General features: G+C 48.7%; 1 protein-coding gene across 2 annotated transcripts; it reads left to right on the forward strand.

The window, feature by feature from the left end:
- Positions 1-323: 323 nt before the first annotated feature.
- CYTH4 (cytohesin 4) lies at positions 324-18,756 on the forward strand. Of its 2 annotated transcripts, XM_052790568.1 has the most exons (13): positions 324-456; positions 6,356-6,438; positions 8,776-8,876; positions 9,132-9,195; positions 11,488-11,606; positions 11,982-12,062; positions 12,729-12,841; positions 13,406-13,554; positions 15,257-15,368; positions 15,826-15,902; positions 16,261-16,332; positions 17,180-17,334; positions 17,658-18,756. In XM_052790568.1, exons 1-13 carry the CDS (start codon positions 438-440, stop codon positions 17,728-17,730), a joined length of 1,218 nt encoding a protein of 405 aa, XP_052646528.1. In that variant the 5' UTR covers positions 324-437; the 3' UTR covers positions 17,731-18,756. The 2 variants fall into 2 exon arrangements, 1 of the variants encoding a protein (XP_052646528.1); XR_008235742.1 differs by lacking the exons at positions 15,826-15,902; positions 16,261-16,332; positions 17,180-17,334; positions 17,658-18,756 and having other exon boundaries at positions 334-456; positions 13,406-14,194; positions 15,257-15,327.
- Positions 18,757-25,824: the final 7,068 nt, after the last annotated feature.

Consider the following 25,824-nt stretch of genomic DNA (forward strand, 5'->3'; position numbering starts at 1 on the left):
ATCAGATAGTTTTTCTGAATCAAGAACTTCCTTTTTTCTCCCCTCTCTCCCTGGAGTATCTCAGACAAAAGCCCAAAGTCCTATCAGCTTCTCACTGCTCGTTTCAGTCCCCTCAAACAGAGATGTGTGCTCAGAGATTCCCCCAAAAAGCTGCTGGGATGGAAATGCATTTGTGGATTTCCATTTCAGAAGTAGCCAAGGAGCCCCCGTTAGCTCATAGAGGTATGCACGTACAGTTTCCTTCACTGATGCAAACTCATGAGATGTAGTCAGAGGGAAGAGGAGAGGAAGGGTGGAGTCAGAGGGCAACCCGCCCCCCTAATGCTGCTGCGATTTTGGTCACTGGCTCCAAGTCGTTTCAGTTCTGTGAAGCATCTGAACAAGCAGAAGGCAAGGAGGAACAACACTTCTCTTGAAAATATATTGCACTCTTCAGGATGGACTTTTGTCCTGCTGGTAAGCTTTGACTGTCTTTTGCCTTGTTTTCTCTGAGGGCTGTGCGCTCAGTTTGAGGGGGCAGAGCACACCGTGAAATCCCAGCAGCTAGAGTGGATGCTGCGGCTGGTGGCTGGAGGAATGAGATGGTGGAAGATCCCTGGTGGTGTAGTTAATTGCTTGTCAGCCTTCAGCATTAGGCATGGTTTTCTTCTTACTTGCTCTCCCGTAAGCAAACCCCTTTCACATTGGAGAAATTTGCCACTGATTTGAATGGCCTTTGTGCTGAGAGTGTCTACTGCTTGTGCTGGTGATCCCGAGCTGAGAACTGACTCAGGGGTATCAAGGGTATATGTGACACTTGGGATGAGCACCTATAAGCTTTGGCTTCTCTTCATGCAACTCTGGCATGGCTTGCGAGCTCCTCAGCGGCGTTTCCCTACAGCCCCCAGGAGTTGGTTTGCCTTTGAGGAGCCTCTCATGCAGTTGGGTATCCCAGTGCAACATGCTTGCAAGGCTTTTGGTACTGGGGCATCTCTTGCGTATATCCATGTTAAAGGTAAATGACTGTATTTGGATTCTACCAACACCAAGTGACCTGCAGGTGGGCCTGCCTGGTCCTGAAATAATCTCAAAAGGCAGATGTTGGGGGGCGGGGGGGCAGAGATAAGCCACATCTGAGGAACTGAGAAAGATCTCAGGTTTTATTTCCTACTTTGGCAAGTGGTAGATAAAGTGGTTGGGATTCAGCAGGGAAAGGCATCCTGCCAGACTGAACATTTCTAGCCTCTGGCTGAGGAAGCTCTGAGCGTGTGTCTGTGCAAAGGCAGCAGATAGGGAGAGCCGAATAGGAACAGGCTGAACAAGGGCCGGGAAGAAAAGGGATCATCTTGCACTGGCCCTGCTTTATCTGACTCCCTGTCCTCACAGGCTTTTGCATATAGGATACAGAGCATAGAGTGAAGGGAAAAAGCAGTGCCTGGTCCTAGGTGGGTAGCCAAGGAAAGGGCACACTCAAACGGCTTACCAGCCTTGCTTGTCAGGGAAATTGGTGGGACCTATGGGAGCTGAGCTGTTGCCAGCATCTGGCTATGAATGTTGGTGAAGGTGGATCCCTTCTGATCACCCAGCCCTCCCTATCTGAAAGCAACAGTGGACAAAGCTTCTGCAGGGCAAGCTGGGCAGGAGGAGGGGGGGTACCTCATGTTTCACTACTTATTTTGGGCTGTGCTTTCCACAGAAACTGAGGCTCTCAGAACTGATGGTCGGACACAGTCATTCACTTAAGTTATGTGTTACTGAGTTAATTATGTCTTAAGAGTTACACACTGCAATAGCACAATGAGCTCCTGCTCGGGGACAACATGGGTTTGCTCAGCTCTGGCTAGAGGCAGAGCTGGGAGCTAGGCAATGCCTGCAGAGATTTGCTGGTTCTGACTGATGTCTTTGCTCAGTCCCAGCCTGTCACTTCACAGCTGCGTGGGAAAGTGGGTTTGTTTGATGCTGCTCTACCTTGGGAGCCAAGGCTGCCGCCAGATGCAATTTTCCAGTGAGCTTTAGAGCACTGGATGCGTTTAAAGTTGCTCGGTTGTGGCATGATTTTCCTGAAGGTCAGAGGTGCACATACACCTTTCCCTGGAGTCACTCCTACCTGGAGATGCAACGGTCCTGTTAGGTACCTGTCTGCCACAGCTGCATGCAGATGAGACCTATGTCTGTGGGGAGGCTGCTTTCCCTGCAGTGGATGTCCTCTTCCAGCTTCCTTCAGGACCTTCTAGCGACTGTCTGGATGAGGCCACAGAGCCAGTATGCCAAATCCTTGAGCTGGGTGTGTGAAACATGGGAGAGCAGACTGGTACCATGGTATCATGTGCTAGGATGTGTAGGCTGAGAGCCACAGGCAAAAGTGCCTGGAAGCTATCCTGACTGCTGTAAGTTGTCATGTGGGATAAGGGGACCAGGAGACAACACACATTCTTCTTCACACCTTTCCCCCCCATAGCTGGACTGTGCAAATTAAACCTGTGTGAGGTCCATGTTGAATTTCTTCTGACACAAGCTGGAAGAGAACTGTGGAGTGGCTGCAGGAGGGAGACAGATTGGGCTGGAGGAAATTGAGGAGCTGGAAAGCTTCCTGGTATCTGCCTGGTACTAGCCTGGAACCTGGCTGGGGAGGTGGTGGTCTGTGCTGGAAATGACACAGCAGCCATATCAAAAAGGAAAAGGAATTTCAATTCTGCCATCAAACAGCCTCATCCAGGCAAGAAGGTGCCCATCAGGCTGCTCTGCTTGTGTGTTGCCATGGGTGGAGGTGCCCAAACCCTTTAGCAGCCACACTCAGAACCCTACATTGACTTGCAAATGGGCCAGCTGAACCTCTGCTGTTATACTGTGGGTGGGTAGCACATGGATGGTCTGTAACAGTGCTACAAATGCAGACATTCTTCATAACCTTCCTCTGTTGTTTCTGCAGTCCGTCCTTCCAGCTCTCCTGGGTAGTCACTACCCACTTACCTCTGTGCTCCAAAAGCTATCTTCCTAGTCATATGCTTTTGCTTGGGATTGAAAGCCACACTTAGCACCCGGACGGCTCTGCACAGCCCTTTGCAATGGGAATTGAGACCAGCAAACACAGTTCTCTGCTGGCCATTTGAGTACCCAGGCTTTTGGGTAACTCCGACCTGCCGTCCAGATGGGGAGGCTGAGGGCGTAAGTCACCACAATTGGAATTGAAGTCTGTGTTCTGTTTTGAGTGACAGCACTAAAAATACAAGCCCGGGAAATTCATAAAGAACCGGCAGGTCTTTCTATCTGTGTCTGCCCTGAGACTGGGGAAACAATCTCAAGAGCAGATGTAAGCCCCACAAATGTGATGCTGATGTGCTTTCCTTTCAACATCTGCTCTCTGAAAATAAATTCCAAGCAGCAACTTCATGTCCTCTCTGGAGAGGATGCTAGCCAGTTTTTTAATGTCTTATGTCTGAACTGGAAGACTTCAGCGTTGGTTTGGCTGACAGCATCCCCCTGAAACCTGCGGGTCTTTTTGTGGGGTGTTCTTCATTGGGGTGAGATTTCCCCCTGTGCAGAGAACCCTGACCAGGGCTATGCTTCATCTGTGTCCTGACCTAGCCCTAGAGGGAAGTGGAACTTGGTGGTACTGAGGCCTTTGACGAGGCTGAAGCTGTTCCTCGGTCCCCTGGTGCAGGGATGAATTCCCTCTGCCATTGCAAAGGTCTGGAGTGAGCCAGGCGGTGTGTCACTTGGAGTGTCCCTCTCCTGCCAGCTCCGCTCATTCTCAATGTGGAGAGGGAAGGAAAGGCAAACCAGCCTGCTCTCATTACCTCATCTGCTGCTTGCCCGGCTGCCTCTGCTGCCTTTGCTGCTTTTCTGTGGACGGTTCCCCAAACAAGCCTTTTGTGTTCACTTCCCCTAACTGTAGACCCCAATGTGTGCAATAACATTGATGAATGGCCTCAGAACAGCCTTGAGCAGAGCATTAGGCCATCTGTTAGGAGAACAGAGTAACATGTAGGTGCCGACCTCAGAATTATTTTCCAAGGCAATCAGGGACTTAAGCTGCTTAGGAAACTTAGGAAACCTTACAAGGACCCTCTCTGCAGCTCATTCTAAAGTGCTCTGAAAATTTGATCCATCCATTTTTTAACTTACTATGTCACCTTTTCCTGTTTTTTTATCCCTTGATTCCCCCCCCTTCTCCATGACTAGTACGCTTTTTCTCCCCCACCCTCCCCCCACACACAGTTCTTCCCACACTTTTCTCATTCTGACAAACTGGACAAATAAGTCACTTGGGAGTTGGGGTTTTCAGATGTTCAGGAGGAACGGGGACTGAGTTATTTACAGTCTTGGTGGGGATCGTGTGGGTGAGATGGTGTCCTCTGGGAGCCTCACATCTCTTTGAGGTGCTTTAGGCTGCTTCAGTAGACACAGAACAACTGAAGCAAAGCAACCAGCCACACCACAGACTTTGCTGATGGGGTGGGGGAAGAGGAGGTTCCTCAGGTGTGTTCTGCTACGGTGCTTTTGTGGAAAGAAATACAAGACAAAGGATCTTAGTGATAATTTGTCAAGGAATCACCACAGTGATTCCACAATTACCAGCCCCCATAGGGGTGAGAGAGATAAAGCTGGGGGGACCAAGATGTTGGCCTCACCTCCTGCAGACGCCAGAATGGCAGGAGATGTAAAGTAAGCTGAAAGACCCAAGCACCGCTCACAGGCGCAGGGTTGACATTCAAGGGGAAGTCAGCAACCCGCCTAACAAGCAGCAAAGCCACTGCATGGGGGGGGGGGGGGGGGTGTTGTTGTTGTTGTTTCTTTTTGGTTGGTTGGTTTTGGTTTACTTGCTTGCTTGTTTGTTTGTTTATTTGTTTTCCCCTCACATACAGATTTGGCTGTTGCAAGCTGCTGGATGCCAGGTTTTCCTTCCCTCTTGACTGGCTTCAGCAATCAGCTTCTTTCAGCTCTTCAGGAGGGCTGCTTGCAGAGCTGGGAGGGGACATGGGTCCTTCCCAGCCCTGCCTTCATGCTGGCTTCTTGCCCACTGCTTTCCTCCCAGAGGAAATTCCCTCCCCAGGGAATTCAATGCTTGAAAACAGCGGGAGGAGTGATGGGAGAGAGGCTGCAGCCTGAGAAAAGTCATAGGACAGACTTAGCACAGGGAAACCCAATCAGCCGGGAGGCTGGGGGAAAGATTAGGATTGGGTAAGGCAGATCTCTCTGAGCTGTTGTGGCCATGACAGGAAAGAAGCATATAAGCTCTGAGATAACTGCCCTTGTCCCCTTTTCCTTCTGTCTGTCTTGGCTAGTTCCTTCCCCTTTTTCCCCACTCATATTTATAGCAGTTGTTTTGCATGTGAGATCCACACGAAGAGAATTTCCAAGGCAGCTGGTACTACTTCCCCTTTTTCCAGGAAGACAGGAGGCCCAGGGGATTTTGGCTTATGAAACAGTGGAGCAGGGCATCCAGTGACCTGACCTAGCTTCCTAGGGAAGCTTTGTCTCGCAGTGTTTAGGTGCAGCAAGGACCCTGTCTGCAAGTTCTGCAGTGGCCTCCCAGGAGCTCCAGTGCTCTCAGCCTTGTGTGAGCCCCTTTATTTTTTTTCCTGGGGTTCACCATCTGCTTTGCCTCTCTAGGGCTGCAGCCTCCTCTTTCTACTTGCTGAAGAGGCTGTGCTTCACCTGGATTATATTTAGCAGCAGTGCTGTCACCCCAATTCTTCTAGGTCTTTTGTGAATCATTTTGTGGTTGCCTTGGCTCTGCTGTTATCTCTTTAACTTCCTGTACATTACAAGGAAGCCTACTCATATTTCTGCATTGTCTGTAGTCCACAGAACAGCCTCCCACAGCTGCTCCTTCTTCAGCAAGCCTTTCATCCCCCCAGATCCTGCCCTCAGACTTGAAAAACCTCGATTCTCTCTCTTAAGCCATTTCTGACTCTAGCTGTGGTGGATCTATCCATGAAGCCAGTGGCCCTTCATGGGAGGTTTGGATGGAGATGAAGTATTTAGGTCACAGCTTTTCAGTACGTAAAGATGACCGACATAAAAACCACCAAAAAGCATTTGGTAAGACCTCTTCATTGTGCTCACAGTGAGCAAAATCGGTTGAGTAGGTGGGGTGGGTTGCTACAGGGTTAGATCAGAGGGCTACCAGCACAGCAGCTGGCTGCTAGGAGGGCTATATGGGTTTGTGCTGCTCACTCTGGACTGAGAACCATTTGCAGGGAAAAGCTGAGGTGCAGTGGCTGCAACAGCAGGGAACACAGATGCTAAAACACAGAAATCAGACTTGCTGTGGCATGACCCTAGGAGAGGATAGGTGCCGAGCAGCTGAGGCAGCTTTTCATGTGATATGTTGGCCCCAGTACTATTCTCACAGGCATCTTTGTTCTTCCAGGGTCAACTGACTTGAGTGAGGCTGAAGAGGCCGAAATAGAGACAATCAGGCAGCACAGACAGGAGCTTTTGGAGGACATTAAGGTAAGGACCACCCTGTTCCTCCTGCCTGCCTAGCCTTTTCAAAACTGTCTTCACCAAGGAGCATCTTCACGTAACAGTCCAGGCCATGAAGAAGTGCTCCTGCACAGGAGACGTTTGCTCTGGCATGATCCAACTTGAATTCAGAACTTCGGGCTGCCCTGGCATATTTGCCACCAGTGAGCATCCAACCTGTGGTACTCTCTGCTGCAGGAGTCATCAACTACCCTAATGGGATTTTTGAGAAAGGCTGGTCAGCTCATTAGCAGGGATGAGCTGGGATTGCATATTAGGATTAAGGAAATGAGTGTGACTTTACTAAGTCATACTGGCGGGGATCTGGCTCAGCATTTGTGATTATTTTTAATTACTGATTACCCGCTAATGACGTATCAGTCCTAGTTACCTGCTGCATTCCCCTGTGTTTATCAAACTTTTGTTTGGTTTGTGGACCTCTAACAAGTCCTCCACGAAGGATCCTGTCTCTTTAGAGAGGTGTGATGGCAGGACCTACCACACAAGTTTCCGTGGTTGAACTTGCTTTTCTTCTTTTCTTTTAGCAGACACAAACATTTCTCCACTGACTCCTAAAACGTCTGAAAGTGACAGATTCAAAGTCAGTAATATTGCATCGCAGACATGCATGGTGCTGTACACTTTTTATTCTGTTCTGCCTCCACCATCACGGAATGTCGTCTCCCATTTGAGAGACCTTATTGCAGTGAATCATTGGGCTTGCACTGATTTTCCCACAACATGAAGATGTCCAGATGCCTGGGGAGTAGGTGCAATACTTCCTTGCATAGAGTAATGGAATAAGCCAAACTACCTACTACTTCTCAGGCTTCCAGACTCACCATCTCTGCTGCAAATCAGAATGGTGTCTTGTCCCTTCTTGCAAAACAGGCTACGAATGTATGTGCATGTGGTTTGCTTGTGTGTGGTTCTTATCTCTTCAGTTTTCAGAATAGGCAATGGGCACTGTAGGGGGCAGGATAGCTGAATAGGAATACTACATTTTTTACCCACTATGGACAGAGAAAAGCTGCTAGACTACACAGACCTGTACTCTAAATCCCAAAGCCATTAACTAATGGGGTATGCATTGCCTAGTGGAGCAGGATGAGTTTAGGTGAAAGAGTACCTAGAGCTAGAGACATTTTCCCAGGTGGATTTCTTCAGAAAGTATCGAACAATACCTGTTAACACAAAGACTTGGGGGGATGTCTGGTGGGGGGAGAGGGAGGAGGGGAGAGGATGGGTCTCGACTTGCCGGTTACACTGCCAAAAGACAGCAGTGAATAAAATAACAAAACTGATAATCATTTGAAATTCAGGAGCTAAGGTCACGGCTTTGTTACATTTATGCAATACCTAAAGCTTAGGAAGGTATAGTCCCACCTCTGGAGACTGATGAAGCTCAACAGAATGAAGGCCAGAGCAAAACTGAAATCCAGAAGCTCTTTTAAGTTATGGGATATTGGAGAACTTCAGTTTCTCTCTCTGGGTGCATATTGTGGCCATATCCTCACCTCTTGTTGAGACAAGATCTGTCATAAAACAACCCTTTTTCCCCTGCCTATTCTGGTTTGCATGGGGAAGAATTTGGGTGATTCCTGGAAGAGAGCTGTGATGCACTCTGGCTCTGAGGATGACTGTAACTGCAGGATGGAAACAAGGAGATATAGACATCTTCATTTCCTTGGTAACACAGAATATCCAGTCAAGAAGGCCATGGTCTGCCATGGGCCTAAAGGAAATGGAATTCTACAATTGATTTTTTTTTAAATTTGGCAGTGATTACTCTCTTTTACCCCTCCTCTCTTCTTTCTCCACCTAAAGACAGGTATCTGCTCAATGGTATTTGAATGATAGGTATGTTAAAAACTCTGTGTTTCACAATGTGGCCACTTCAGGTTCATATTGGCCTCACAGCTACTGGTTCCACTTCCCCTTTCCTGGATGTGTAGCATGGCTATGCAAAATAAAAGCTAGAAGGAAATGGGCATGATGGAAGGAGTCTCACATCTGACATTGTTTGAGGAACTGAAATCAACATTGGGGTACATTCTCTGACACCCTCCGCACTGGCGAAGCTTGATTTTCCAGCCTTGATTGACAACAGACATGAGAACATCATTCTGCCCCTCTCTCCCATTGTTTTCATCTGGAATCCAGCAGGGTCACTCCAGAGTAGTGCCCATTTCATAGACGTCTTTGGCTGTTGTGACCATCTGACCAGTCCTTCTCCTGTGATTGAGGGAAGAAGTAAGAGATGCTCTGTATGTGTCTGCTGTTTTTCCCTCCATCGCCTTCATCGTTGTGATATTTCTTTTGCAGAAGCTGAAGGAAGAGATTGCTGAAGTGTTTGCAGAGATTGAGTGCTTCCAAAATGCAGAGAAGAGGAAAGAGGGAGACAATAATCCTGGGGAGCAGACCAGGCAAGTGGGACATGATGGGTATTTCTTTGTTTACAAAGTCTCTGTCTTGATGTTGAGAAAACAAAAAACCACTGAATGGATTTGGGTCACGACAAGGACAGGGAAATGAGGCCAGGAATTCCCTTTTCTGCTGTGAGATTTCTCTTTATTCCTAGATAGTCAGACACCTGTCCTTGAGATATCTGAGTTACCTTGTGAGTGAATTGAAACGTGGCCCTTTATTCCAAGTTTGACTTTCCTTCTTCGCATTTGCAGCAAACTATCACAGACAGATAAACTGTCCCTGGGCCGGAAGAAATTCAACATGGACCCTGCAAAGGTAGGATTTGTTCATTCCACCTATGAGGAGAAAGCTGGGAGGAAAAGCTTCTCTTGACTACTGGTCCACTTGCAGCCACCCATGTCAAAGGAACTACGGCATGGGACTGTGGGGCTGGTTTCCAGTTAGGCTTCCAGTTAGTAGCACCCTCCATCCTGTCCCTGAATAAGGTCTTCTGATGTGATCAAGCTGTGTTGCCTCCCCCCATCATGTGCCTATAGGCCATCCCATCAGATGCCACCCAAAACTAAGAGAAATAAAGGGAGGATGGTTTAACACTGCCAATGTGTCAGAAGAGCCAAACCTCCTCCAGCCCAGCTCTTCTTGCCTGTGAGAGGCTGAGAGTTGGCCATAGTGGGATGGAGGAGGATGAAGTAGGAAGAAGGTGAGAAGTTTTGAGAGTGTGTCAGGTTCCTTGGCTCATTCAGAACAGAAGAGGACAAGCTGCCTCTGTCATTTTGGAAGTAGTTTTGGTTTTGGTAGTAGTGGTTGGACTGTGGAGTGAATCCAGGTTTTCCACTTTCTGGGACTCTGACCAGTGGGGTCCAGACTCCAAAGCCTTCATGCCTCTGCAGAAAGCAATCAAATTGTCATGATTAAGTAGAGAAGATGTGAGAAAGACAGTTTGCTCTTCCTTCCTCCTCACTGGTGGACCATTTTTTTTTGCGCTCTGTAAGGAAAACCACAAGCTGCGATTGAACAATTGCTCATCAGCAGCTAACCACCACAGCTAGCATCTTGCGTGGCTGCTCGTCTGAGTGACAACTTTTCATGCCCCCTCCTCTGCCCTGCTGAGACCCTCAAGATGCCTTCCCCAGTATCCACACCACAGGTGGAGTGCTTGCCAGTCCCCTGGACATCCCTCTGCCAGTGGGAGCTGTCTTAGAGCAGTGATATCGGTACTTACAGCCTTGCGTGAGAGCAGGTTTCATTTTGTCTTTCTGTTTGACCTTGGTTTGAGGTCCTAGGGGGATCTCTCTCTGTGGCACTCTGCTATGCTGTGCAGAAATACGTGAACTAGTTCTGACCCCAAACCAGTTTAGCTTTATTAGTTCAATGCTGATCAACCTGGTCAAAATGTTAAACTATGTGCCTATATTATGCAGATCTCTGTTTATTGCTTCCCTTTTGCTACATGCTGAGAGGTAGCTGCAATGCAAGGAACTTTCTTTGCTCCTCCTTGCTAAGGTTACACTTCACCCATGCAGTGCTGATACTTTAAATGAGTTCCTACTTCCAAGATCTCAGGGCAAGTTCCTGAAGCTAGTGGATGTAAGCGTTAGGAATCTGGCTGAAAAAAACCTTCTGGGAGAAACATTTTCTTCTGGAAAATGGAGCCCCATCATCACAGCAATGCTTTGCAAAATTAAATTGATCTTACCGAAGTTCTGTCTGGGGAAAAAGAAGGGAAAATAGTGTGGAAAAATCTCACAAATGTTTCAATTTCTTCTTTTGAAACTGCTTTTTCTTTGGGGCATTTTAGAAATAGTTTCTTATATATTACAAGGCAAAGTGAATTGATTCTGTTGAAGTAGAACATTTTGACGGATCTAAAACAATTTTCATTCCTTTATTGTATTTTGTGAGGAGAATTGCAATGTGGTCTGGAGAGTTGCAGTGGTTTTAGATATTGTTAAGAATCTGAACAAAACCTCAATTTTCTGTGACTTTGAAAATCATGAAATTCCCTCTAAAATAGGATGTTGTCTCTTTGCACAGCCAAACTCATACCATCTATATTCCTTAAAAAACATACTCCATCCTTACTGGCTGGGGAAGATAGAGCTGAAAAGATTGCAGACTTCTGTGTTCTGTGGCATAGAAGAAAATTTAGGAAAAAATAATTTTAAGTTGTCTCAAGCCCATATTTTTGTCTGAGTACATTTTTTTATTATGTCTTCTTTCAAACAAACATTTTTTTCTTTAAGTTAATTTAGAAAAAAAAACTACATTTAGGAACAGAACACTAAGATATTTTGATTGAAAATGTTAAAATGAATTATTTGACTTTGCCTTTTTGGACTTTTAACCTACATTGCCCTTTTTTGTTTGCTTGAGTTTCCATCCCAGTGAAACATTTATCCAAATCTAAGCATGAAATAGAAGTGGGATTGACCCACCATGGTGGATGAAGAGGGATGGAATAAGGGTGGGAACATGGCTGTGGCCTCCCATAAAGGGGCTGAGGAGTAACAGAGGAGGCAACATCATCAAAGCCAAGGAAGGCTGATAGCAGAGTGTTGGGGTCCTACAGAGCTGTCTTACCTCACTGTCTTGCTTCTCGTCCCCCAGGGGATCCAGTACCTGATTGAGCACCACGTATTGTCCTCAGACCTGCAGGAGATTGCCAAATTCCTCCACAAGGGTGAAGGCCTGAACAAGACAGCCATTGGGGATTACCTGGGTGGGAGGTGAGCAACCCAGCCAGGATGAGGAGGCCCTTTGGATGCCCTGTCCTGCCTGGCCCCTTTCAACTACCATTTTAGATGACCCCTGGCAGACCTCGGTCGGGTGCCAGGCCTGACCATAGCTCAAACTGCAGTGGGCTGGGTGGGCAGTACACCCCGGAGGTTGGAGTGTGGCTAAGGCTGGCTGTATGGGCTACCTTTTCTCCTGCCTGTAATGGGGTCAGTCTTCCCAGACAAGAGTGTGCATCTTGGCTTCTTGTTGGTCAGAGGGGAAGTGAAGGCTGGGATGGAGCTGGGTGCATGTTGTCACACCAAAGGACATCCAAACTGAGCAGGGTCAAAGCTCTCTTCTGAACTTTTCCCTCTATCCTCTCCCAGGGACCCCACAAACATTCAGATCCTCCAAGCCTTTGTGGCATGTCACCAGTTTGCCAACCTCAACCTGGTGCAGGCTCTGAGGTGAGTGAGCACGCAGGACGCAGGGGATGGAGCAGGAGCCTGCTCAGCCACTGGGTCTTACCACCCAGGAAGGTTGTGAAGCCTTACTGGGCTGAAATGGGGCTTCCCAAGGCCCTGCTGCATGTGTTTGCTCCAAGACTGTTGCATCGTGAGGTGTTAACACCTTTTCCTGGGGGAACTCTTTCACGGCCCCTTGACTGCACTGGCCATGTGCAGAGAAGATGGGAAAAGCCAAGTGGGTCACTGTGGCTTCAATTGGCTAGGGGGATGGGGCAAGTTATTTTTTGCACCGGGAAACATGTCTGTCCACAGTGCCCGTTCTGTCAGTGTCAAAGTGACTCTGTCTTAAGGCATCTTGTTTTCTTATAGACCAGCCTCTTGGCAGGAGACTCGATGTCTCTGCTGCCTTGCAGGGCACTCATTAGGGAAGAGGAGCCATGATTTCCAGGATGCTTACTTCTGCTTCCTGCTCTTAGGGTGTTTGAGGCTGATGACCTCAGGCAATTTCTGGAGAGAGGAGCAGAGCTCCTGCTTCATGCACTGTGTTGTCTTCCCAGTGTGATGGGATGACTTCTTTTATTTTCCTAGTGTCCCACGGGTTGAGGGAAGGGATGAATGTCCCTTGCACCCAATCTGACTAACTCTCTGGCATGCTGCTCCTGATAGACAGTTCCTATGGAGCTTCCGGCTGCCTGGGGAAGCGCAGAAGATTGACCGGATGATGGAGGCCTTTGCCAACTGGTACTGCAAGTGTAACCCGGGAGTATTCCAGTCCACAGGTAGTTATGGGGAGAAGAAGGCCTGTAAAGCTAAGCTCCACTGCTTGCTAGGGAGAGGAGCCATCCTTTTCCATTCACAAAACACAGAGGTCATCACTTGGAAGTGTGGATGGTTCCCCTTAAGATGAAGGAGGTAGCCCAGTTCCTGTGAAGCTTTTCAATAGGCTGAGGGTCTTCAGTCCTCCTTTTGCTACTGTGTCCCAGTCCATCCCCATGGGCAATAGACTTGAGAAGTGCTCCCAGCCCCACATGACGTATACCTCATCGCAGCAAGGATAGCAATGACAGACATGTGTCTGTAGAAGCTTTCCTGCTGGCAGAGCCATTATCAGACCAGATCTACCCAACTTGCCCCATTAACCTGAGGGGATGGAATCACCTCCATATAGGGGATCAGCTCTGTCCCTCTTTCTCCTAGCAGAGGGGACATCTCCCTTTTCCTCCTACAGCTGAGAGGATGACGCTGTTCTCCAGTGACTGGAAACCAAGCTGCCTGTTAGGGTGTGGATTGTTCTGCCTTCTAAAACAAGTGCCACCCATCCCGGTTTTCTTTCTTGTTGCCAGATACCTGTTATATACTCTCCTTCTCTATCATCATGCTTAACACCAGCCTGCACAACCCCAATGTGAAAGACAAAACTCCCTTTGAAAGGTTTGTATCCATCAACAGAGGCATTGACGATGGAGCGGACCTGCCAGAAGAGCTCTTAAAGGTAAGAAGACCTCCCATTTTCTCATCAATCCCTCTTTTCTCTCTGGTTTCGGGTCCACTGAGAATCAAAGGTCCACAGGTCTCAGTGTCATACAGGCCTACTGACCTTCTGCCATACAAGGGGAAGGGCTGTGTGAGGAAGGAGGGCAGTATGTGCAAAAGCAAAGCTGGAAAATGTGGAAACTGCTTTGGAGAGGGTCTGCACACACGCTTGTTGATGAGGACATGGAGCAAGAGAGATGGGGCTGAAGACATTCAGGGAACAGCAGTATCAGTTTAAGAAAGTTTGTGCTTTTAAGTGTGTCCGTGTAAGAGAGGAACAGATACTGTAACTGTGTGAGAGAGGAAGACATGAGCTGCGGGTGTCTGTGTGTCATGAAGGCATGAAGCTGTGTGAATGGGGCACCCACCTCGCTGGGAGGTAGCTGGGCACCTGACTCATTTGGCCAGCTTTGAAAGTCCTAGCCCCCAAGGGGACTGTCTGTTTCTTGTGTGTTTCTGTGTGTGTGAGACAATGTCACCGTGGCCCAGATTATGAATCCCTTTCTCTTGTTCGTACGTAAATGTCTCAGCTGACTCCAGTGTGCCCATCAGTCAGGACACCAGTGCCTGACCTCTCTTACACCAGGATATAGCTTTGAGTGAGTAGAACCAACAAGTCCCAAATGACTGTCAGGGCCTCTTCCAGCATCTCGTCCACCATCTGTAAAGCTATCAGCAGGTCCATGGTGTCTCTGATCCCAGAGAATGAAGATGCAGAGCGGGGGAGACAGACACAGGGGATGCATCCATCAGCAAAGCTGGAGCTACCATTTTCCCAAAGGCTCAGCAACCATGGGACCTGCCCTATGAGGCAAGGTAGAGGTGGCAGCCTGCCTGCATGTGTCTAGCTTCACCCAACCAACCTGGGGAGAATAACTTGTGTTGAGGAGGCTGCCTACATCCCACACTTGGGTTTGCTAAGCAGCATCCCCTCAGGGTGAAGGCTTTAGATTTTTCTCTAGAGTGTCATTTCTTTCAGGCAATTTGAAGGAAGTTGCAGGAGCCTGTAGTTTCATTTTTCTTCTTGGCTTGGGATTTGTGTAATAAATGATAGCAAATCCAATGATGTGAGCAACATTTTTGTATCCCTTGAAAGCTAGTAACCTGCCTCTCTGTCACTCTGCTGTTATGAATGTCACCCTTGTGTCCCTCTGCAAAAGCCTTGGTTCTATGAAATGTGCCTCCTTGTGGTCATGTAGATGTGTGTGTTGGTCTATATATAGAAGTTCTCAGCAGAGTGTTTGGCACCACAAACCCAGGGCCTAAATGGGGCTGCAGTCTCTGCCATGTCGTGTGTCCCCCCCATGTGCCTTTGTACTACTCACAGCAGCACTCGTGTGACATGCTGGGTTTGGTCACTGCAGCCTATGGGTGCACACTTTTGTGCCTGTGACTTTCCAGATTGGGTCTCTTTGTTTGACACAGGATGCAGAAAAGAGCTGGCGTTCCCCCTTGAGACCCTGTGAGGTATAGACTGAGGGCTGTTGTACCCCCAGGGCTCATCTCCCACTCCCCTCCCCATTCACCCGCCTGCTCCTGTGGAAACAGAGTGATGAACCAGATGGACCTAGGAGAGTTTTGTACAAGCTTTGTCAGAAATCTGTCTTTCTTTCTTTCTTTCTCTTTCCCTCCCTCTTTCCTCCATCAATGCTCTGGGGCAGAATCTGTTTGAGAGCATAAAGAACGAGCCATTCTCCATACCTGAGGATGATGGGAACGACCTCACGCATACTTTCTTCAACCCTAACCGCGAGGGCTGGCTCCTGAAACTGGGTAAGGAGGAGGATTCCCCTAGCTCCTCTGAATTCCCCGCCTGCCTGCCTCCCACCACAAATCTCCCCCAGGAACCCCCCAGCATCTCTGCTGTCCTTCCCTCCCATCCGCTGCGGTGGGGTGAGGCTGACACCTGCCGTTGATCCCAGCTGCCTGCTCTCTCCTCCCAGCTCCTGCAGGCTTTGTCTGCTCAAAAATGAACTCAAAAAAAGATATCCCTCACCCCTCCCCATTCCCAGCCCCATCAGAACAAAATTGGCTCCCTGTGTGTGCGTGTCCACCATACGGCATCACATCAGCGGTGAGCACTACGGTTGCTTCCTTGGGGGCTGATCTACATGGAGAGCTGGGAGGGTATGGCTGTGTGTGCCTGTCTGGAGCTTCGGGGGGGTGGGGGGGTGTACATGAAGGACAGCAAAATGTGTGACTAATGCCTTTTGAACCTCACTGCATTTAGGAGGACGTGTGAAAACCTGGAAACGCCGTTGGTTCATTCTTACCGATAACTGTCTGTACTACTTTGAATATACCACGGTAAAGGCTTAACTCCTGGTTAGGAAATTGTGTCCTGGGTGGTTATGAGCCTCTGAGGGGCCAGGGAGGAGCAGAGGGTAGGAGGCAACTCTTCCCTTCTATCCTACACTCCTAGACTGAACTCAGACCTCCCTTCTCTCCTAGGCTGTTTCCTCACCTCTGGTCTTGAGGAGGAGAGGCTGGACACTGCAGCTATTGCTATGATCTCATTAACTAAGCTCCCCGTTGTGTAAATGGAGGTGGTGTCCTCTCCTTGTCACCCCCACAAAGGCACACGGTTGGGAAATCAGAGAAGCTCTAAGAAGTGGCATAGATATGGGGAGCATGCTGGGTGTTAATTCGTGTTTCCTGCCTTCAGGACAAAGAACCTCTGGGCATTATCCCCCTGGAGAACCTATCAGTCCGGAAGGTGGATGATCCCAAAAAGCCAGTAAGTCTCCATTGCTTGGTACTCTGCCAATGCAGGCTCTCAGGCAGTCAGAGGGAAGAGAGGGTGCGCACACCCTACTCTTACTGTGCTTCTCAGAGGGAAGGTGCCACTCCAAACTGCCTTGTGCCCCCCTCTAAATATGATGGTATCTAAACATGATTGTATTTTACCAGGGAAGATGTGGTGTGAACGTTGAGCTGTCCTTTGGCTGGCTGTATTGTATGTTTTCATGTGTGTGTGTTTGTAGGGGAGTGGAGATCAGTGCACACAGCTGACTCCTTACTCATTTTGCACCAGGAGATGTGGGTTCACTTTGTCTCCCCAGGACTCGCCATAATGAATCACAGCACATGTAGACCAGACAGTGCTGTGGCGTTAGGAAACTTGCTCAGGAAGTGACATTCTTTGTCTGTGCATCTTTTGTGGATACCCACTCTTTGATCTGTCGTGACTCTGGGAAAAGTGCCCTCTATCTGTGTGGTGGCAGGCAGAAGAGAGGATGTTTCATCTACTTAAAAGGGGGAGAGACCTTAATGAGTGGAACAGAGTGACAGATCCCAGAAGGTGTTTTCTGATAACTGTTGATGCTCCATCTCTCCATAAAGCCTGTTTTAGTGTCCAGTCATTCACAGGAAGGGTGTATTTACCTAAGAGGAATGGCCTGGAGATCTAACTCATAGGGGGATTCTTGGGGTGGGGAAGGAAAGGCTCTGTTGAATTTCAGAGACAGAATGCTCTCCTCCCCTTTGGAAGCTCTCTGAGCCTGTCACCCATGGTTGAAGGCAGCATAGTCTCCTTGGTCCACCTTGTCCTCCCCTACAGTTCCATTTTATTCCCTTTCTGACAGAACTGCTTTGAGCTCTTCAATCCCAAATGCAAAGGGCAGAAGATTAAAGCCTGCAAAACGGATGGGGATGGGAAGGTGGTTGAAGGCAAACATCAGTCCTATAAGATCTCAGCAGCCACACCAGCAGAACGTGATGAGTGGATTGAGGCAATACGGTGAGGAGACTGGAACTGGAGGCCTGAGCTTGCCTTTGTTCAGCCCCAGGGACAATTGGTCATGCAGTTTATTTGATTACCAGAGCTTGAAAAAGGGGGTGGAAAGTTTGCAGTCTAGCAACTGTGGTACCTCTTGACTTTGAAGAGTTTTGAGGTCCCTTCTGGAGAATCTCTAGCCACAGCTAAATTCTGTGCTGTAGGTCTGCAGATCTCCAGTCCTACATTTTGGTGAGTGGTGTCTCTGTGCAAGTTCAGTTACGTTGCCTGTGCTGCTCTCCAGCATTAAATCTCTTACTTTTGCTCCTATTTCCTTTTATTTCCAGGACCAGCATCACACAGGATCCTTTCTATGATCTGGTCTCTGCCCGTAAGAAAAAGATTGCCAGCAAAAACTGAGCCCTAACCTGGTCACTGGCAGCAGGAAGATGTAGTTGTTGGACAGCTTCACTCCCATGCTGGGTTCTTCCAGTGAAGAAATTTGGGAGCATTGGTTCCCTCTGCCTCCCACTTGGCAGGAAGATGACTGACAGGACAACTTGCCAGATTTGCTTCTTCCCTTTCCAAACTGAAGGCAGAGGCGCAGGGTGCAATCCACTGAGGACTGTCAGAGCTGTGGTCATGGCATTTCCCATGACCAAACATAAAGGCTCAACAGCAACTGGCCTTTGGGTTCTCCCCTATAGCCCCAGGCAAGTATGACAGGATCTGAGAGGACACGAGAAAGTCTCCAGAATGTCTCCAGCCCCTACTGCCATCAAACCAGGCCTGGGTATTTTTGTGTGAGGAACCATGTAGATGCTCTTGGAGCAGCCAAGCATGGTCCAGTCAGTTGCAGAGCAGAAAAGCCCCAGTGGTTTCTCTTCCACAAACAGATGTGTAGTGGTTGTGGAAAAAGGGCCACTGATATTTAGGACCTCACTGTGAAACTAGAGGCCAAGGGAAGATAAGAAGCCCTCTGTTCAGAAAAGAGCCCTCTTTACCTCTTCCTATAGCTGTGAGGGCTGTAATCCTGGGAAGTCCCTGCTCTGTAACTGAGTCATAGGTTTTAGAAAGTTAAAGGTGTTGGAGAGGGAGGTCAGGGGTAACTGAGTGTAGAGAGGCTGTGGGACCAGGGAAGCGGCTCTGGGTCTTTTGTCTCTCTGTTTTGTGACTCAGAGCCCACCACAGGTCTCCCTAGGGAAGAAACCCGAACACTAGCTCTTCTCCTGGCTGATGGCTCCCCAACAAAGGTTGCTTCCTTGTACCACTCCAGACACCCGGGCTTTGTATCTGAAAGGCCTGCAGCCAGAAGGCATGAAAAATTGGAGGTGCATACACACAAGCACACACACAGAGGCATTCCCATCTTCACATACCGGTTTCATCTGAGCGTGGGGTTTTTTGTCTCTTGTGTAAAGAAAGAAATAAAAGTGCTTGAAACAAGCCCAACACTCAGGGTAACATGATCATTTTGGTGATAAAGGCAGAGGATGTGAGGTAAGAGTGTCATGTTCCTGTGCCTAGCAAAGCAGCCTGAGCACCACCGCAGCTCTGCACTGCACCCAAAATGCAGGCAGGCTGAGCGCGTGGCACAAGCAGGCAGCTGTTGGGCAGCATGGAAAGGAGAAGTAGTTAATGGGACAAGACAAAAGGTGCAGGGAGCTGTAACACTGCAAACTGGGAACAGCATGGAGAAAAATACCAGAGACTCGCTAGAGACAATTACACCTGCAGGGTTAAAAGACATGATAAGCTATTGCGATTTCATCTGTTACTTTTCGGTCTCTTCTAGTAAACACTGGTGCTGTCTCAGTCTTTTGCCTTTTATCTTCCTGCAGAGGGCTCTATCTACCAGGCAATCTGCAGCAGGGCCAGCACAGCCCGATTATTCATTCTAGTTATTTTTGCCCAAGCCACAGGAATGTTGAATTAATTTCAAGAGGCAGGGAGTGTATCTCGGAGTTGAAGCACGCACTCACCCCAGAGAAGGAACGTGAAGGTTTTCTTCTGCTCGCGCCTGCAAGTATCTCCTACGTTGAATCTCTTTGTCACTGATGTGATACGGAGTGAGTTTGCTGCCCGCTGCTCTAGAGCACGTGCTTACACACACATTCATTTTTGCTTTGGGTTCAAGGCAGGGAGGCAGGGTCGTGTCCAGAGGTGGGAGGAGAAGTCAGAATATGTCCCCTTATCTTGGCAACATCTCCAATATATGTAAGAGAAATATAAATATGCACTTGGTTGGTGAAAGATGCCCCAGAGCCTAGGATTTGGGTGAGAAATGTTTGTTCTAGCGCCTCTCAGGCTCACACTCTGTGTGACAAAAGCCATCAAAATATAACCTAGAGTCTCTCTTCTACCCACAGTCTGGTCTTGGGTGAGGAAATCCAGGCTAAGCCCTCCCTAGAGTTTACCTGGATCATTCCTATGACAGCAGGGTCTATCCAAGCTCTTCCCAGTCCTTCCTCATCCCAAATCCTTGCAATTCTCTTCAGGCTGCCTATGTCCTTTCCCCTCCCTTCTTCCCCCAGATACCCACGCACTGCAGAGCAGAATTATTCCTAGCGGGGACAGGGTGGGAAGGACAACTTCTGAGAGGCAAAACAATGCACAAAGACAGGCAATTCTGTAATTTGCATCCATCAAACTAACCACAAGAGTCAGGAGGAGGTGGACCAGGTTTCTTCTCTCCTAGAGACTGAGGTAGGGAGAGAGACAGTAAGTCTGAGTTTCCATTGCCTTTCCTTGGCTCCAGCACAGAAAATTCATTTCCAAACTCCTTGCTATACCATGCCCCAATCTCCTCTGTGCCGTGAACACAACGGTACCTGATGTTGCCCACCAGCAATGCAACATGTGCACTCTCTGAGTGGTATCCTTGACCTCATGCCTGCTGAATACCAGTATGTTTGGTATTGGCCAAGATGTCTCAGGACAGGTCTATAAAACTTGACCATTCACTCATATCCGTGTGCTTTGACAGCCGTGCTTGCAGCCCTTGCAAATTTATGATGGGAACGATCTGTGCAACTGGAATGGTACCACCAGGGATTGTGTTGCTGGCCACCATCACACATTCCCTTTGCTGAGGGCAACTGCAGCACCACACACATGAATGCATACACACAGACACACAGACACACATAGAGCCCTTCAGGTACTAAATCTGACAGATTGCTGTCTACCTGGTAGATGTGTTCCTCCTTCTCACTATAGGCAGCATATGTGGCTCACACAGACATACATGCAGAAGACTGACACTAATTCCCTGCCTGCCTAAGGACTCCTGCGCACACCCAGTAATTTGTTTTCATAATAAATGTCCATCTATTTTCATAAAAGGGCTGGGAGGACAATACCACAGATGTGTGGAATAGACCACATTGCTGCATCCTGCCTCCTCCCCGCTTCTTCCCTTCCTCCTGTCCCCTGTTTATCAGCTCCTTTTTGGAAGGCTAATACATTTTTAAAAGGCATTCTAGAAATTGTTTGCAGCGGCAGCGATGGAGCAGCTGTGAGGAGAGCCAGTGGTCTCATTCAGTACAGCTTAGGTATCTAGCAAAGGGTCGAAAAAATCTCTGGGAAGTGGAGGGGAAGGGCAGTGTATGAATGGAGACAAACTGGTCTGAATTATGGATTCAGAACAGATCAAATGGCATGAGTTGAGCCTGTCTTTTTCCAGGGGGTGAATGCCCATGGTGATGGGAGCTCATGAGCAAATGGAGGTCTGTGGGAAGGCAAGGCTCTGCAAGCAAGTTGGCCAGAAGTAGTGTTCAGTGGTGGGGTGGGAGCACCCATCTGAGATACTGTCCTTTCCTGGCAGGCCTGAAACTGCTCAGCTGTGTGTCACAGACCCTTGAGCACAAAGGGAAAATCAAGCAGCTCCTTTCTGCTAGCTAAACAGAATTATCTCAAGTGGGACTGCCAGTCTTTTAACTCCCTCTGTGATACGCCGTGTGAGCCCCCACACCTCAGCCCTCCACAGCAGTGCAGGGAATGCCACCAAAAGTGGTCGACAGGTTTGCCAGCTTGTATCATAAACCTGGAGGAACAGAAGGCATCACAAGGGCATCAGAGGGATGGGAGCCAGTCTTCATACCCTCTGAGATAGGTCATTTGTATGGAAAGAAGCACAGCCCCACTGAATTGGAGCTGGTTTGAATGGTGCAGTTAGATTTGTGGGTCCAACAGGCGCAGTTCCTCCTGTCTCCCAACCCTTATGTTTGGTGGCTGGAAAGCAACTCATTACCTGAGGGTGGGGGACCCATTGCAGTACATCCTCCCTCTTAAAATTTTCTTTGAATATGCATTTCACCCAGAAGGTCTAGAGCACAAAGCTAGAGGGCAGGACAGCTCTCAGAGGCACCATGGCCTCTCTGCTGCACCTTGTTCTGGCTCACTTGTGTCTCCAGCCTGACAGAGGGCCAGTCTCGGGGCTGGAGGAAGCCCAGGCAGACTGGGGTTGAGACCTGACCAGGGTTTTTTGGAGTGTCACTGCTGCAGTGGCTCTTCTCTAAGTGCCTGTGACAGGGGCGTGCAGCAGTCTCATCTTGCCACACCATTTCCAGTTCTGCTGCCTCCCTGCGATGAAGATGAGTGTGACCTGTCCCAGGATATCACATTGCTCTGTGTGTGAGCCTGTATACAGACATCAGTTTGGGCCTGAAGGCTGATGCTATTGGGCTAACTGCAAGGAGGTTGTGTATGGTGGGACAGATGGGACTACAAGGAAAGAGTCAGGGAGGGTGGAGGGTCTTGTGTGGGTAGCTGATGTTGCTAGACATGCCAGCCCAACACTTCAGGGCGAGAGTGGAGATGGTGCAAGGTGGCCATCACATCTGGGCCCTCCAGGGCACAGCGTGTGTGGGGAGAGGACAGTATGCCCTGCTAGCACAGCATGTCTTTGCTCCTCTACCTTGCTGAATAAGTGGGATTACACATCCCTTTCTGCATGTGAATACAAACACAGGTATAGACCTGTGCATGTGTGCTGTGTCCTGCACACTCATAGTACACACACCCAAGCACATCTGCGCATACACAGGTACACACACAGTCCACATGCATCCCAGCCCAATGCCTCTCCTTGCAGAAGGGCCCTGGCAAAACAGGCAAAACGGGTCTGTTTTCCCTCCCTTCACCCTGAGGGTGCTGCATAATATTAAGCAGTGTTTGGTAGATACTGGCCAGGGCCCAGCATAGTGCGGTAAGTTGTGCCTCTTTGGAATAGCCACAGCATTTTCCTTTCAAATATTCTATCACTTTATCGGGATCCTGGAGTTGTTCGGGAGTGAAGTTCCAAACCATTGGAGGTGAGAAGTTCTCTAGATACCTGCCTGTATTCTCCCACAACAGAAGGACCCTGGAAAAACAGTCTGCAAGGGAAGATCACAGAGGAGCAGGGAAGGGCAGTCCTTGTGGGGTTGGACAGCAAGCAGTATGTGGGAAGAGGGGGGCAGGACAGACTGTGGTGAGGTCTACAGAGACCACAGGGCTCCTGCCCCATGGGGGCTATGCTAGTAGGAACACAGCCCTTCACCTGGGCAGAATTTGGGGAAGGACCATGGTGGCTATGTTAAGGGACATTGGAGGGTGAGGCATTTAGTGAGCCTCTTCCTTCTGAGGCGCTAGGCTGACCTTAAGGGACTACAGAAAAGACATTTTCTGCTGCCTCTTTAACTATGGTGGGTGGCAGCAAGGTTCCTGGGGTTGGCTGAAGAGGTGGTGATTTGTGCAATTAATGTCTAATCAGTTCTATGAATATTTATTGCTAGTCAGCAAGCTCCTGAGTGACAGTGAAGCCTGATCTGATTGGAATCAAATTCACAGGTAAACCAGAGCCTCCTTTGGGGTTCACAGATGTCCCACTGGGGCAAAAGGCCCAAAAGATATAACCATCCTGCTGCATATGGGAGGCACATGTGCAATGTGTACACAGAAAATTGTATTCAATCCTTTTTTGGGGAGGAAAAACTGAGGTTTTAAAATTGACTTGTTGGGGAGACACAGCTTGAAATAGTCTGATATATTAACAAACTTAACCCATGACTGTTTTTGAGCTTTTTCTTCTTTTCTTTTTTTTTGTGTGCTCTCTCATTTATCTTCTGTTGCAACATGGGGGAGAAAATAAAAGGGAGAGAAACATAAACTCCTGCAACTGTTTGAAAAGTCACATAACAGTCAGGAATTTCTTGGAGCTTGTAATTGACCCTTCCCCCAACATGGCATAAAGTATGCAGAAAGCTAGTATTTTGTCTCCTCAAGAAATACTAATTTGGGGACTTCTTGTCATCATCAGAAATTTGACGCTTCTCAAATTTGCCCAAATTTATGCTCCTTTCCACAATGCCCCATTCTGGCCCTTTACTTTTTCCCTGCTCTAATCCTTTCACCTCACCTCTGTCCCTGGCTTCTCTTTCCCACGGTGCCTTCTGCCCTCTGTGCTTTGCTGATCCCTCTCCATAAACTTGCCACTGTCCTCTCACCTTCAACAAATCCTCCTCTTCCTTTTCCCTGATGAGGGATGCTGCCTCTCCTGCCCTCCTGCTCCCCGGACAGACTCAGTCTGGCTTGGCAGAGCTCTGGGAAAACCCCCTATTATCAGTGGAAAGTGAGTTGCTAAACCTGAGCCAAACTCTTCAGCTCCTGCTGTTCACCTGCAGCTTGGGTTTGTGCTGGAGGCACCACCAAAAGCCTGTTATTACCTAAATGAAAAAGATACACAGCCCTCCCTGAGAAGGAAGAGGCACAGATAACAGTGATTTGCTTGTTGCCTGCTGCCTTCTGACTGGGAAAAACACCCTGAATTCCAGCAGGGCTTCCAGGACCAGCCCTCAGTGGAGGGAGAGGGACAGAAACAGCTCTGCACATTTTCAGTTTCTGCGTGGAAAGGATCCTGCAGCTTTTGGTGGCAGAGTGAGAGAAGATCCTCTGAATTTACACCATGGATATCCCCTTCCTCTCCTGTGATAATGCTTGGCCTTCAGCCGATACAGGACTGGGAAAATACAAAAATGGGAGCCAACAGTAGACCCAGAATAAACAGCAAGGTAGCAGGGGAGGGAAGAGAAGGGAGTGTTGGCAAGCCTGAAATCATGATCATAGTGTACAAGGGCTCTGCTGTGCAGAGCTCTGTTTTCCTTGCTGAAGCCCTTGACTTTCCTCGCCAGCTGCACCACTGTGCTCTGGAGCTGTGATTTCAATATTCAGGAGCTAATGGGCTGCTTGGCCTCCTCTCTGGAGGACATTCAGCAGGACAAAGTGTGCTTCACACACAAAGAGGCTAGAGGGACTTCAACGGAGACAGCAGAAAGGAACAGGGGGGAGTAAGCAGCTTGGAGCTATGTGCTGTGCAGAAGAAGTACGCTCAGAGGTTCCTGGAAATGCCAGCTGACCCTAAACCCCAGACATGCACAGCTTCACCTCTCATGGCTTGGTGTCCCTACAGTGATGCCTTTACTCTGATGCAGTTAAAATTCATGTCATAGTAGACAACACATTGGTGTGTGCAGACAACCTGTAGTCAACCAGTGGTAGACAACCAGTAACGAGTAGTGTCCCTGTCCCGGGATCAATATTATTTAATAGCTCCGTTAATGACATAGAGAGTGGGACTGAGTACACCCTCAGCAAGTGTGCAGATGACAGCAAGCTGAGTGGTGCAGCTGACAAACTAGTGAGAAGGGATGCCATCCAGAGGGACCTTGACAGGCTTGAGAATTGAGCCATGTGAGCATTATGAAGTTCAACAAGGCCAAGTGCAAGATCCTGTACCTGAGCTGGGGCAATCCCCAGTAACAGTACAGACCAGGTGAATTGTTTGAGAGCCATACTGCAGAGAAGGACTTGGGGATACTGGTGGATGAAAAGTTGACTATGAGCTGGCAATGTTCACTTGCAGCTCAGAAAGCCAACCATATCCCGGGCTCCATCAAAAGAAGTGTGGCCAGCAGGTCAAGGGAGGTGATTCTGCCTCTCTGCTCCGCTCTCGTGGGACCTCACCTGGAGTACTGTGTCCAGCTCTGTGGCCCTGAGCACAAGAAAGACATGGACCTGTTCAGCTGGGTCCAGAGGAGGGTCACAAAAATGATCAGAGGGCTGGAACACCTCTGCTATGAAGGAAGGCTGAGAGAGTTGTGGTTGTTCAGCCTGGGGAAGGCTCCGGGAAGACCTTATTGCAGCCTGTCAGTACTTTAAGGGGGCTTATAAGACAGAGAAAGACTTTTTACCAAGGCCTGTAGTGACAGGACAAGGGGCAATGGTCTTAAACTGAAAGAGGGTAGATTTAGATTGGACATAAGGAAGAAATTTTTAATGATGAGGGTGGTGAGACACTGGCACAGGTTGCCCAGGGAAGTTGTGAATGCCCCATCATTGGAAGCGTTGCAGGCCAGGTTGGATGGGGCTTTGAGCAACATGAGCTAGTGAAAGATGTCCCTGCCCACGGCAGGTGGGTAGACTAGATGATCTTTAAATTCCCTTCCAACCCAAAGCATTCTATGATTCTGTGAA

Source organism: Harpia harpyja, chromosome 6 (genome assembly GCF_026419915.1).
Source record: "Harpia harpyja isolate bHarHar1 chromosome 6, bHarHar1 primary haplotype, whole genome shotgun sequence".
Classification (NCBI taxonomy): Eukaryota; Metazoa; Chordata; class Aves; order Accipitriformes; family Accipitridae; genus Harpia; species Harpia harpyja.

What these genes read in the sequence shown, in the direction of transcription:
- CYTH4 (XM_052790568.1), top strand. An exon ending in GGGAGTATTCCAGTCCACAG is followed by an intron (nt 12,842 to 13,405) that starts GTAGTTATGGGG and finishes TCTTGTTGCCAG; the next exon opens with ATACCTGTTATATACTCTCC. An exon ending in GGGCTGGCTCCTGAAACTGG is followed by an intron (nt 15,369 to 15,825) that starts GTAAGGAGGAGG and finishes CACTGCATTTAG; the next exon opens with GAGGACGTGTGAAAACCTGG.